This window comes from Haliotis asinina, chromosome 7, assembly GCF_037392515.1.
Source record: "Haliotis asinina isolate JCU_RB_2024 chromosome 7, JCU_Hal_asi_v2, whole genome shotgun sequence".
In the NCBI taxonomy this organism is placed as follows: domain Eukaryota; kingdom Metazoa; phylum Mollusca; class Gastropoda; order Lepetellida; family Haliotidae; genus Haliotis; species Haliotis asinina.
Genome location: NC_090286.1, coordinates 58,521,052 through 58,534,471, shown reverse-complemented (window position 1 = coordinate 58,534,471; position 13,420 = coordinate 58,521,052). Strand labels below are relative to the sequence as shown.

The window sequence follows — 13,420 nt, the reverse complement described above, 5'->3', positions numbered from 1 at the left end:
ATGTTATCAAGACTTTTGGTACGTATTTTGACGATTGTAAATACATGTGTTCGTTTATTTGTTTTTTGTTTTGTTTTTTGTTTTGGTTTGGTTTTTGGGGGGTGGGGTGGGGGTGGGGGGTTAGTAGATATACTTATAAGCGGTTAAAAGCAATTTATCACTTTTACAAATACGAAATACTGGAGGAGCCAGTTTGTCTTCGTTTTCGAACACACAGCTTCCATCCAGGATGTAAGAATAATAATACTCACAGAAAGCAGTTAGAGTTTATTGTGAATATTTGATAACAATATTGCATTTATGCCATGACTAAGCATTTGCCATGGACATTTGAGTCTGTTTAAAAGTTCAAATACAAGTGTCGTCAGAGCCATAAAGTGTACTGAAAAGTGATGCCTTTCTAATAAGACTGTGGTGCCTCTGGAAGTTTAGGCTGGAAGGGGGTTTCGGAGGCGGGGTTCAATATATAAAAAAACACACACTTACTGAGCCGAAAATATACTGAAAGGTAAGGATCCTCCGTGTTTGTATCCCTTGTGATGAAAGGATCACTGTCAAGCACGTCCAGCTTGATTGTAATGATGTTGCCGTCACATGGGATAAATGTTACAGTGTTAAAACGATCAAAGACCTTTTTGACTAGGTTAATTATCATTTAGTTATTGAGTGGTAAAAGAAATTGAACAACTAGATAAAATTTGATGATAGATAAGTCTTTTTAATGACTGAAAGTTTCATTTAGAAACTTAGATGTTGTGTGGCTGTATCCTAAAAGGGGGTTAAAGTACTGTAAAATTATTGTCCTCCTGATGGGGTACGTAAGTCCCGAAGCTTTCAAAGTAAATATAAATCTTACCATGCTTTTAGAACGTAGCTCTTTTGTTATTTTAAAGTTTGGCTAAATATTTCCTACAATCGCCAGCTGCTGAAGGGATGGTGTAAACAAAACCAGGAACCATGCAGCAGCTTATGTACTTCAAGTCTACCTTTAGTTGTTGGCAATCTATAGCCTGTATCTATTGTATTGTCCAAATAGTATTGTTAGTTTTAACTTTCTACGCTAGTTTTAATTCTAATTGTGATATTCTAGTCGTTTTACTGATTTCTGGCGACGTGGTATAATTTACCTTACTTTTTTGTAACATTATAACTTGTTTGTAGTCACGATATGGATGAAATATTGCCGATATGACTTTAACTCTTACATCACTCACTCACTAGTTAGTCTAAAACCACCAATATATGAAGCATACTCTCCCTTGTACAACAGAATTTACCTGCTACAGAATTGTTCAGAACCACCCCAGTTCCGGTCATATACAGGGCAGTCTCTTGTAGAAAAATTGCATATACCAAACCTTCTGATAATAAGGGGAGCCTGTAACGGGACGTCTGCCGATCAAGTATAACCCCCCTCTCCTCAAATTGAGAGCAGCCTGTAACGGGACGTCTGCCAATCAAGTATAACCCCCCTCTCCTCAAATTGAGAGCAGCCTGTAACGGGACGTCTGCCGATCAAGTATAACCCCCTCTCCTCAAATTGAGAGCAGCCTGTAACGGGACGTCTGCCGATCAAGTATAACCCCCCTTCTCCTCAAATTGAGAGCAGCCTGTAACGGGACGTCTGCCGATTAATCACAACCCTCATATTGAGAGGAGCCTTTAACAGAACGGTAGATGAAGAAAGATCAAAATGATGTGGGGTTGTGGGTGTCAATTCCACAGCAGATGAGGTAAAGAAATGTTTCTTATAGGTCGGTCTGAAACGTCGGAGTGGGTGGCATATGAAAATACGGAAATGCTAAGCACATCGCTATGCATCTGACATTGAACGTTGCAAGTGTACGCTTCATTGTCAAGCTTACCTTCGGCCCTCGCAAAAAGGCGCCATGCTGAAATGATCACAATGAATCCTTTTTTCCCCTTATCTATTTATTGGCTCAGATCCAACAGTGAACTGTACATTATGTTACGGGTATGCAAGTGAATGGAAGCTTACACAGGATTGCTATAGCACACAGTGGCAACAGACCTGAATATCAGCGATCAGTGTTAATACGAGGGGGGAAGAGTTCACAACTGACTTTCCCTGTTGGACATCCGTATCCAGAGGTAAGGTTTATGGTGAACCTTGAAGATCCTAGTTTTCCATGTCAGAGTGAAGATCCGTGTACATACCACTGCATTCGTCAAGCACAGCGGCTCACTTTGTTTTTATAGTATATGTGATGGCTCCATGAATCTGTAAGCCTTTATTTAACAGCATATAGTGTAAGGAGTGAACCATATAGCAGGCTTAGATACAAAAGAGGTTATTTTTAAAGATGTCAGGTTGTCGCTGTCATCGATCATGTTTCTGTAGTGAGTACAATGTCACTGTGACCTGTTCCGCGCATGAATGTCACTGTGCCCTGCAGTTCAGTGAAAGCTGTATATTATAGCACATTCTGTGTCGTTGAAACGAATGCCTTCAGGTTCACGTTACCATTGCCCTTAAGTTTATATGCCAGATATATTCAGTTAAACTTCGGGAACAAGTAATATCGATGCATACAGCCAGCTAATACATGACGTGTAATTAGAAATCCAAATGGAAACTAGAGATCCTGAATTCCTGCATATGAGAGTAATGCTCTATTTCGAGAAATATGCCACCGGCCCACTACACAACATATGTATAACGGAAAAAGTCGAGTTCAAGCAATTCTATAAGGATAAAAAATGCGGAAAAACGATTGCGTAACACTCAAGATCCCCATTCTGATTGTCCACCTGCGAGAATATGTAAGAATACATAGCAATAGGGCTGTTTTTGTTGAATGAGTAACCTTGTGTTGTATATAATACTTTAACTTGCCGATTTACCTCGCCGGAATACCGACACATTTCTGTTCTAGCCACAATATTTGCGGATTTTCTTAGATCTAACAGTAACCTGTCAAGTACAGCCAATATGTTGGCTGACGTTTGAAACTCCAATATTTAGGAGTCATATACCAGCATTCGAGACTGAAGGTGATTAAAGACAGCTACCATACAGTTCACATCTGCACCTACTCCGGAGATAATGCAAATACAGTTTTGCACGCGGCTCGTCAAAGATGCACAACGGGAACAATATCTGTAATACCTATCACAGAAACGAGAAAGCTCACTCCAAATCCATAAGAGAATCCCCGCTTAAAGCAGAGGTGATTGTACAGTTATAATCATATCACGAGAATATATTTGTTTGACGTCACATTGAGAGTGTTACAGATAATCCAGTTGTCAAATCACTCTGAATCCCTGCAGATAAATATGTAGGCATGTCTGTTCACACGACGTTCATTACTAAACGCATCATGGATCAATGAATGTCGTTATTCTTTACGTTTGTCGTTATTCTTTACGTTTGATATGTGGGATACCGGTATTCAACGTTGATACATCAAATGACAGAACGGATTCAGCACTATATCTCACCTCGCACGGATTTTTATGTAGTTTAAAAATCCAGTTATTAATTGGAATGGATATGTTTTCAGGTTTCCGAGGAAAGCCAAATATTGATAACACTGACGGATAGTGTTGGCAGAGTTCTTCCTCGTGGCCTTATATTGGGCATTATTTGATATACCACATAAACCAATGCAAGCCCTTTTATCAAACAAGTTATGCGATGGTGTTTACGTGTTATAGTTATGTTAATTGTCGCTTTGTCAGTGGGAACAACTACAAGCTTTTTATGCAAGGCAGCCAGTCTTTGGGTGATAGTTGGCTGAGATAAAATGGGTTTATTCCGAATCTGTGTCATTTTTTGCATTCTACCAATGACAATGTTACCCTTCTCTGAAAGACATTCTACATTCTGTTTTGGCCGATTTTAATACTTTACCTAAATTTGACGCATCATACAAGAACCTCCATACTTTGACTCCCTCCTATTGGTCTCAGCTGCTACATCGGTATGTCCCCAACTTGCGCTCAAACACACAATATCTACTGGCCATCACAGCCTACAAACTGAAGTCCTTTGGACACAGATCGTTCTCGTATTCTGCACCTGTGCTTTAGAACTCTCTCTCTTGTGCCGCTTAAAGCTCTGGCACAGTTAACATTTTCAAGTCCAGATTTTGACTCCACCTAAAGACCACCACACTAGTGGTTCAGACAGATGCCCAGAACTGCACGGGTTACAAATACACTGATATTTTCACCGAAGAATTGGTCCGGTTGAATAAGCGGGTGTTTCTGGCGTATATATGGGCTATCATTTTAACTGATATATTTACGTTGGTCTTATCTTTCGAATAATGTTTGTTACAATTACGGTTTTGTTCTTACTTTTCATTGCTTTCTTCCATAGATATCTATTCGACCTCTATTCAAGATGTAATACGACCTTGGCGACCTTGAATGCTGTCGGTACCGAAACGGTAGGACAAAAGAAACTGACGACCAGCAAAGTGAACAGATTGACACTGAAACTAATGTGAATCATGGCGTCAAGCAGACAGGATGACATGACGTCAGCACGGGACGTGACTTCGAGCAGAGAGACTATCAATGGGAATGATGGGCTACGCATGTCGAGTAATCCACATACGACAACACAAGCTGAAACTGATGGAACCCATCCAGAGGTACAGTCTACTGATAACAATGCAGTAATCATATGTGCAACATTTTAACTTCCTGTATAGTCAAGAGCACAATCATTTCAAATAATTCAAAACACATTATGATGCATATGTATGACCTATTAGTGTCGGACGCACCGACTAACAATTTCCTGTGATGCCAGCCTTGCAGGAGGTTGCTGGGAATATCTGGCAGAGGCAGACTGCCATTAATCCTAAACAACTTGCACTTAAATTTACACACTGATCTTTCAAAACTGACTTACTATGTGTATATACATTGCCATTTAGAAAGTGACCCAGCGTACTGAGAGAAACAAATAAAGATGCACAGAAAAATTCAACCATTCCTTTGAAATATTTCAGTTTCCATCACCAGTTTGCATGGCGCTGTGGGAGGATGTCTAAGAAAATATAAAGGCACACTGCCATGAAGTGTTCCCTTATTTGTTTCACTCAGTATATGTCATATTTGGGGCTACACTTTGTCACGACAAGATTTTATTAGGTCAAAAACCAAAGAAAATACATGTCATTGGCAATATAGCTCTTTGAGCACATGGCAGGATGGTGTACACACTATGTATAGTGTTTTATTACTATGTAGTGATTATGGCACTGTCCAAGATCAAGGGTATATATAGTCTACACTTATAAGTATCCATGCTTATTTCACTCATTCATTCATAACATACATATGTCAACATTCAAATGTAACTTCATCACAGCATTTTTAGTATTCTGACAAATGTATACCTATTTGCATTCTGGGGGAAAGTAAAAGGTAAATAACGTTGACGTATTTCATGATACTTAGGACAAATAATCACGATCATTACCGACTCGTCCATTCACTATTCTTAGCTGAAATGTTTTACATAATTTTATAGTCTGTTTCCATTTTCATTCACAGTTTTGCCCTTTGATACACGCGTTAATGAAAGTCCAATATTATCCATGAACGATGTCTTGGCTTCGACGTCATCAACAACATAGTCGTCTGGAAGAAGAATATAATCAATGTCTCTGGTATCCTCCTGCTCAATATACTCAGGTTTTTCTCGGGGAACTGAAATCACCCATATTTACAACCTCACCAATTGTTTTATGGCGAGCAACGTGTTGAAATACAAGTTCGAAAGTATCTAAACCCTGATATACGATTCTCCTACTAGAAATCGTTGGAGTTATATAAACAAAGAACAAATACAGATCTTTATCCAAATGAAATGTTACCTTGTCAAAGCGAAAAATCATGATATCGTCAGTGTCACTATGACTTTGTGAAACACCATGTGACAGCGTGTTGTGTATGTATGCCACCAATCCACCAGAATTCCTCCTGGCCCCCCTCCACCTCTCTCTCTGTGTACTAACTGTAAACTTCATATCCCTCCACACTGACTTCACTCCTCTGACTTGACCACGTTTCCGACAACAGAATCACATGATGTTTTATTTTCCTTACAAAATCCGGGTTCTCCAACTTGACCACTAAGTTACCATTCACGCTCCAGGGTGTGAAGAACACGCACTCTAAACTCCGTCTCGTCCTAGTAGTTCACATAAGTCTCGGCATCCTTCGCGAAGACGTCAATCTCACGAACAACTTTAGCGCCAATAAATAACTTATCTGGGTACAGTAGCGTTGCCTTTGTCCTGTTTTTCCGAGTTTGTTTCAGTTCTTCTTTTAATTCGTCTCTCGCTGTTCTAATTCAGTCAGTTATTTTCAGTGCGCTGTGAATTTTCCAGTTCCTTAGCGTCCGTGTTGGACTTGTCCGCCATCGCTGTTCAGACTGATTTATATTTAACGTGCAAATTTCAAAGACATGTACTGAGATGCAGAGCTCGTCTGAATCGTAACTGCCTCCACCCGCGCATGCGTAGCCAGGTTATCAGTAATGTTTATTTCCCATAAGTTTAACACAAGCGACGAGTTACTCTCGAGGCGTCAGCGCTTTCCTATCATTGTGCTTCGGGTTATCCTCACAATCTTTCTTCTGTCTAAGAAGTTTTAAATACGCTGTCACCCATGTGTACTTGTGAATAAAGAGTTCAATATTTACCTTGGAAATGCTTGTATTTTCGCAGGGAGAGCCTTTCCAGAAGATGAAGACTACACTCAATCGCCTGAAGAGTGTTCTAAAAGAAACCTTCATAGAAAATGAGGAAGAGCCAAGAAAAGGATATCCCCTAAAAGCAATGCGAGTACGCAATATTGATGATAGAATCGTGGTATGTAGGTTAATGTCGCCTTGTTGGCGGTTATGTATGTAGCTTAGCGGATAATGTTTCGCTGATCACTCCACTCAAGGTACGATGCGTGGAGCTAACAGCTGGTGTCACCCGTTGTGATATTGCTCATATATTGTAAAAAGAGCCGTAGAAAACACACTCACTCACTCAAGCACGCACGGACACACACTATTTCTCTCGCTCGTTCACACACACAGCGAGAGAAAAACACGGACATGCACATCTTTTGGTTTCAATCCCTTAGTATGTTGATTGCGTGGAAATGGTACATGTGATTTCAGGAAACCAGAGAAATACAGAAGTTAGTCGCCAAAGTCGACTACTTGACGCAGTTGATAAGGGAAATGTCTGACCAGTCGGACAGAAAACGGGTAGAGCTGGAGAGAGAGAATGCTGCCCTGCAAGGGAAGCTTCAGGACGCTGTTGCAGTAGCAGCAGCCTCTGAAAGAAACTGTGAAGACCTGAAGAAACAGCTACAGGATTTGACAGAGAAACAGAAGCTCAATCAAACAGAGACCTCTCTTGACAACCCTAATATGCATGTTTTGCTTAGAAGGAGTGTATCCCTTGATGACCTCGGGGTAAGTGAACAGGGAAACACATACAAACGTTGTAAAGACATTTGGGGTCTGCCGACTCGTCTCAACTGCCTTAGCCAATGAAAGTGTTCTGACGGTTACGTTTAAATCTAGTGAAATTGTTCTAAGTAATGCTTAATAACGAAGATTTATGAAGTGATATAACCAAATTGTAGATTAACTGTGAACAGTAAAAGTATTTCCTATGCGGTGTTACATTTATTGACAGAACAGTGATCTGTGCTGTGACTGTCCTTGCCGGAGGTGGAAATCAACAACCACAATTGCAACCCGAGACACAGGCTTCAGTGAGGCCAATGTTGTAAGATTTACATTTTCATAAAGGTGTAATGAGGAATTATTTGGCTGTTATGGTTTTACAGTTTTATGTCACGAGAAGTCCAATACTATTGTCTTTTCCTTCTTAGTTTCCTCTTTCGTTGTGTGTACATTTTACTCGGTAACTGATCCTTCTGGTAATTTAAATTTACGTTTGCATAGTTTTAAATACCTTTTAGGACAACCTTCAGAAGGATGTTGGCGAATTACGGAAAAAGATTGAAGAATTACTAGAAGCTTCCACGAAATGCCCCACACCGACAACCTCGTGCCCATCACTTCCGGCTCTAATTAAGGGATTTTGTGTCAACATTCAAGACGCCGTCAGTAAGTATATATAGATCCCTTGGTCTCCACTATTTGGCCTTGTATGTCCATAATCTGTGTCGGCGGATAATAGTTACTCCAGGAAATGACTTGTTATCTTGGTATGGGGCATTTTGGTATCAGAATTTCGAAACTGTGTTTGTTTCAATATTTGAATCGTATAGTGGGCAAAGTGATCCTATGTTGACCAGCATCAACATTAGCGAAGAGTTCGCACTAAGATTGCACATGTTGTGACGTTCATACATGCTACTATTTCTACTATGGAGTTACAGTATGTATCTGACAAATTAAGCTAAATTGATCGACACGGTGATTTTATGTTACTGATACAGAATTATCATTGTACACTAATTCCCTCGCGCGGTACTTTGAAATAACATCACTGTGGTCTTCTTAGTCTGAAGCTGATCAGTCTTAGGTCACAACGTTTGACTACTGACTACTAATCTAAACTTAAAACTTAATCTGTTTCCTTCACACGTCATACCCTGTCCTTCAGGTTCAGAGAGGAGTCGGATGAATGCCTTCTGTAGGTGTCTTGGAGTGAACCACTGCAGACTTCGTCAGTTGACGGACGAACATGACTACAGACACGACCTGCCAAGTCTGTTCTGGACTGTCATCTACGAGTGGAACAGCATGAACAGCACCCAGGCAAATCGGGCCACCATGTTGTACCAGCTCATACAAGCGTGCGAGGAGTGTAGGGTATCCAATCCATTAGAGGGTTAGTACTAATAGCATTTACAGACACTCAGTGCTGGGAACAATAGGAAGTTAGTTCGATTTCAAGAATTAGTATAATGGATTGGTAAGTCTATATTAGAATAGAACTGTACGTTCTGTTGATGTCTTGAATTAATATCGGTACCTGATGAGTCGGAATGAGCTGAGCATAACAACATCTCTATGCTTATTTATAGTGCGCCCGATGCCAACCAAAGACCATTTGATCATTGAGAAAACCTACTCCTACCTTGTGGAGCACCTCATAGTTGAACCAGCTCTGGTCTATCTGCGGGATTCACAGAAGGTAACTCCGAACATAGTCAAGTATGTGCAGGATCCCCAGTCACGTCCAGACCAAGTCCAGAGGTTTGTTGAAGTCCTGCCCGTGTGTGGACACCAGGCTCTGGACATCTTCGTTGACGCTCTGCGGAAATCTGGACAAGAACACATCGCAAACCAAATTGTAATGTTCAACCCCAAAAGGTTCAGTATGCCAAATTCCTTCCCAGCTAACATGGCTCTGTATGCACATAATGATACTGATGGACCAAAGAAAAAGAAAAGGATATTCAAGTCGCCATTCAAACTCTTCAGATCAAAGAAGAACAAATATGAGGTCAATGTCTAATGACAGGGTATCGGAAACTGGGTGTGTTTAGAATAGGTTAACAGAGTAATTAGAGACTGAGAAACGACCTGAAGTTAAGAATTACAATATTATTGGAACAAAGAATACGACGCCCTGTCATTCCATAAATCTAGGTACTTACAATGTCTATTGAATTTTTTCACTTCTATTTATTTCGTCTCCCTGTATATAAATCAGCTCCACTGCCTAGAATGTGACAAATTACAGAAATGTGAGGTAAAATATCCTGACTTACTGCATACAGGAACAGACCCATATGCTGCCTTTGAATGTAATCACATTTTATGATGCGCGACTCATGAGGATGTATCTGTAGCTGAAATGAAAAAATAACGTGTGTGCGTGTACATTTGACTCAGCGTTTGCTTATATTTATATATCATGGTATCTAGACACGAACTGTTGTAGGAACATTATTTGGCAGGTGTTTTTCAACGCTGTTTGATTGCATTTATCTATTGCGACTAAACGTACAGAGAAGATCTAGTATATGTACATCTAATGTATAAACGACTAATTGGTTTCAGGTAGGGAAGCATATGCGTGATCACTGATTGACGTGCTGGACAGCAACGGAAACGTAGTTCTGTGTTTTAGTCAGGTATTAAATGGGAGACATTAACAGGAACGCTTAATTTTATGACATTTCATCTTTCCTTTGCTGTTCAGTACGTTGAAGAAACGTTATTGACACAGATGCAGTATTGACAAGTTATAATAAAACATACCTTTTGGCACTTTCTACAGCGCAGACACAACTGCCTGCTACTGAGACAAATGATCAAGAACTTGTACAAGCATAATAACAAATACTCTGGACATTATTGCAGTTAGTGACTTTCATGTGAAAATTTAATGACCCTGATCCTTATATTGAACAAGCAGTCACTGTTGTTCCCAAAACCTATAATTTACAAACCAACGATTGTTACTCACATTTCATCAAACCACAAGCCTTGCAATACGGAGTAGAGTGTGATCACTCATTTTCAGGGATCCATTCATTTAGTTCTCTGATGTTTTCAGATAGCAATACGGGTATACTTCGTGCGCGAGTGCATGCCAAAAATATGATACAAAGACCAAAATATGTCACTATAAACTTTCATCCGATAACTACTACTATGAAACTGTTCTGCTATGATAAAACCAGCAAAGAACTAACATAAAACCTTCATCATAATTTGCTTCATCATCATAACACAAGGGAAAATGTCATCGGGACAGTTAAAACCCAGTGTTACAATTGCCCACGGTGGTAGTAGTCATGTTTCATGCCTCGTCACATGTTAGCAACTTTGGGCTTCTCAAATATTTCTACTTCAAAATATGTCGTAATACCTCAGTTTTACACCTGAAAAGTTTGTTTCATACCAAGCAGCATTTAATGTATAGAGAAAGTTTTTGTGAAGTTTTACTTACCTATATCATACACGATTTTTCGTCAACTCCGAGCGAATTGTACCGCACGAAAGCAAAGGGAAACTCTACCCACCAGCACTAACTGGTTACTCAAATATAACCCTGATAAGACTGAAGATGTGTTTTTCTCGACGATAGCAGTGACAAGCTAGACAATTTACATCTTGACGGCTGCATCATCAACACTGTACCTTTTCATAAACATCTTGGTGTAGAATTATCTTTAAATGGAGGCTGGTCTCATCACATTAATGATATTTTAAAGAAAACCTCCAAAATAACAAATTCAATGAGAAAGTTAAAGTTTTTGTTAAAAAGAACAACGCTTAATAAGATGTACACTGTTTTCATCCGTCCTTATTTTGAATATGCGTGTGAATTGTGGGATTGTTGTACAACCGAACAAACTAACTCTCTAGAACAGTTACAGTTAGAGGCAGCTCGTATAGTGACGGAACTTCCACAGTAGACATCTCGTGATCACTTGTATTTTCAAACTGGTTCGGACACTGTTACTGAACGTAGGAGAATTAGAAAACTTTGCTTGTTTTGTAAAATTCTTCATAATATGGGACCATCTTACCTTCAGGAAGTATTACCTACATATGTAGGCCAAAAATCATCTTAAAACCTTCGCAACTCTTTAAGCTTCTCCCTTCCATTAACGAGATTGAAATTTTCCTCATCTCTTTTTTCCATCTACGATACGAATGTGGAACAATATTCCCATAGAAATAAGACAAAAAGATTCTTTAAAAGGTTTTAAATTAATAATGCAAAGTAAAATAACTGTAGCCCCCATCTTTCTTTTTGTCTGGTACAAGGAAACTGAACATTCTCCACACTAAACTAAGGTACAATACAAGTCCGCTAAATTACGATTTATTCAGAATAAATCTAAGATCAGCTTCCTGTACTTGTGGTTGTTCTTGTGAAAACCTATGGCATTACCTTTTAGAGTGTTATTTATATACAACGCAGCGTAAAGAATTGTTTGTAAATATAAATACTGTCGTTAAACATCGCATACCCATTACTTTAGATTTATTTTTGATTGGTCATGCTACTCTCTCACTTCATGAAAACGAATTATTATTTCAAAAATGCACATAGATATATTAAGTTAACTGAAAGATTTTTAATATAGTTTATTCTTGTATATATTATTGCCACAAATCCCTGTTGGCAGTGTTTTTATATTAAAAAATATGACATGCAACTTGTTGGAGAGGGCGTTCCTAAGTTGGATAACTTGTGCCCAATCCATTTCATTTTCGAATAAAATATGTTTTAAAACAAAACTATGCTTGAGTGAAATCTTTTACAGTTATCTCCCTTGTTACAATTCCCCGCGTTACAACTGACCCCGCCCACCCTATTGATCTGAAATGTATATAATACCTTCAATCCAAGGAGTCCTTCCACCATAAGGCAGGGATTTTAACATGACGGGACATTCTCCACATATACTGGCACACTTTGAAAACGCAAAACCCAGTTGGGTCATTTTAGAGTGAAGTAAGGCTGCCAAAGAAATTCATATGCACATTTGGGTTCAAACCCATTTCGTGTTCCTTGCACAGGGACAATTCGTGAAAACACAATTCTGGTTGATTTCTTGGATCTTTTGGGGTTCATGGTTATCATAACATGCACGTGTGTATGGGTATGGACGCATAAACGGCACTATGGTTCAAATGTTTCACTACCAGTCGCAAAATGCCATGGTTCAGCTGTCAACAGAGGGAACAAGCTATTGGGATGTTGGTGGTGGAAACATCGCAGACTAAGGTCGCCCGCCACCTTGGCGTGAGTCCATCCACCATTCACAAACCCCAACAACGTCAGCTGCAAACGGGAAGTGTCCGTGACCGTCCATGACCAGGTCAACTTCCGGTTACGACACCACTCAAGACCGACACATCCGACGGTTTCGCGTTTTCAATGTGTGTCAGTATATATACTTGAATCAGTCTACACCAGTGTTAACACACTTTGACTTATACGTATATTGCAATAGGATCTTCCCACAGTTACCAGGTGGCATAACATTATAATGCATTACTTTTTATTCCTCGCCTGATCTATAGTCATGTCTTGCATTTACCAATAGCAATCGTTGCTGTTAAAATATTCTCAACGTCTTTTAATGGTTTTAAAGAGCGATACACATAAAGGGTGAAGATTTGTGAAAGTCAATTCTGTAATATGATGACTCTCTTAGATCTATTTTTCCTGAGACATTTTCTGTAATGTGATACATATCACTGACCCTTTAATAATGACGCCCAGTATGTATACAAAATATGGACTGTCCAGTACAGAAGCACACAAATCCTGCTTACATTGAACATCTCTGTATTTCTGTGTGTGCTTCTCTTCTCGGCCCTAATATTACAGGCGCATAGTGTTTTTAACTTGTTTATTCTACCAAATGTACTCAGCATCAAACAACAATTTAAAAATAGTAAGCTTTTGTAAATGTCCCTGCTTAA

General features: G+C 39.4%; 1 protein-coding gene across 3 annotated transcripts; it reads left to right on the top strand.

The window, feature by feature from the left end:
• The first annotated feature begins 1,543 nt into the window (after positions 1–1,543).
• LOC137290722 (uncharacterized) lies at positions 1,544–12,223 on the top strand. 3 transcript variants are annotated; one of them, XM_067821818.1, is made up of 8 exons: positions 1,544–2,112; positions 4,349–4,625; positions 6,714–6,830; positions 7,160–7,459; positions 7,686–7,778; positions 7,975–8,122; positions 8,625–8,852; positions 9,049–12,223. In XM_067821818.1, the coding sequence occupies exons 2-8, from the start codon at positions 4,482–4,484 to the stop codon at positions 9,480–9,482; spliced, it is 1,464 nt and encodes a 487-aa protein (XP_067677919.1). In that variant the 5' UTR covers positions 1,544–2,112; positions 4,349–4,481; the 3' UTR covers positions 9,483–12,223. The 3 variants fall into 3 exon arrangements, with proteins under 3 accessions (XP_067677919.1, XP_067677918.1, XP_067677917.1); XM_067821817.1 differs by having other exon boundaries at positions 1,656–1,733; positions 6,714–6,857; positions 9,049–12,217; XM_067821816.1 differs by having other exon boundaries at positions 1,952–2,112; positions 6,714–6,857; positions 9,049–12,217.
• The last annotated feature ends 1,197 nt before the right edge of the window (positions 12,224–13,420 follow it).

What these genes read in the sequence shown, in the direction of transcription:
- LOC137290722 (XM_067821817.1), top strand. Translation starts at nt 4,482, where the DNA reads ATGGCGTCAAGCAGACAGGATGACATGACGTCAGCACGGGACGTGACT. An exon ending in CTGATGGAACCCATCCAGAG is followed by an intron (nt 4,626 to 6,713) that starts GTACAGTCTACT and finishes GTATTTTCGCAG; the next exon opens with GGAGAGCCTTTCCAGAAGAT. An exon ending in TATCCCTTGATGACCTCGGG is followed by an intron (nt 7,460 to 7,685) that starts GTAAGTGAACAG and finishes ATTTATTGACAG; the next exon opens with AACAGTGATCTGTGCTGTGA.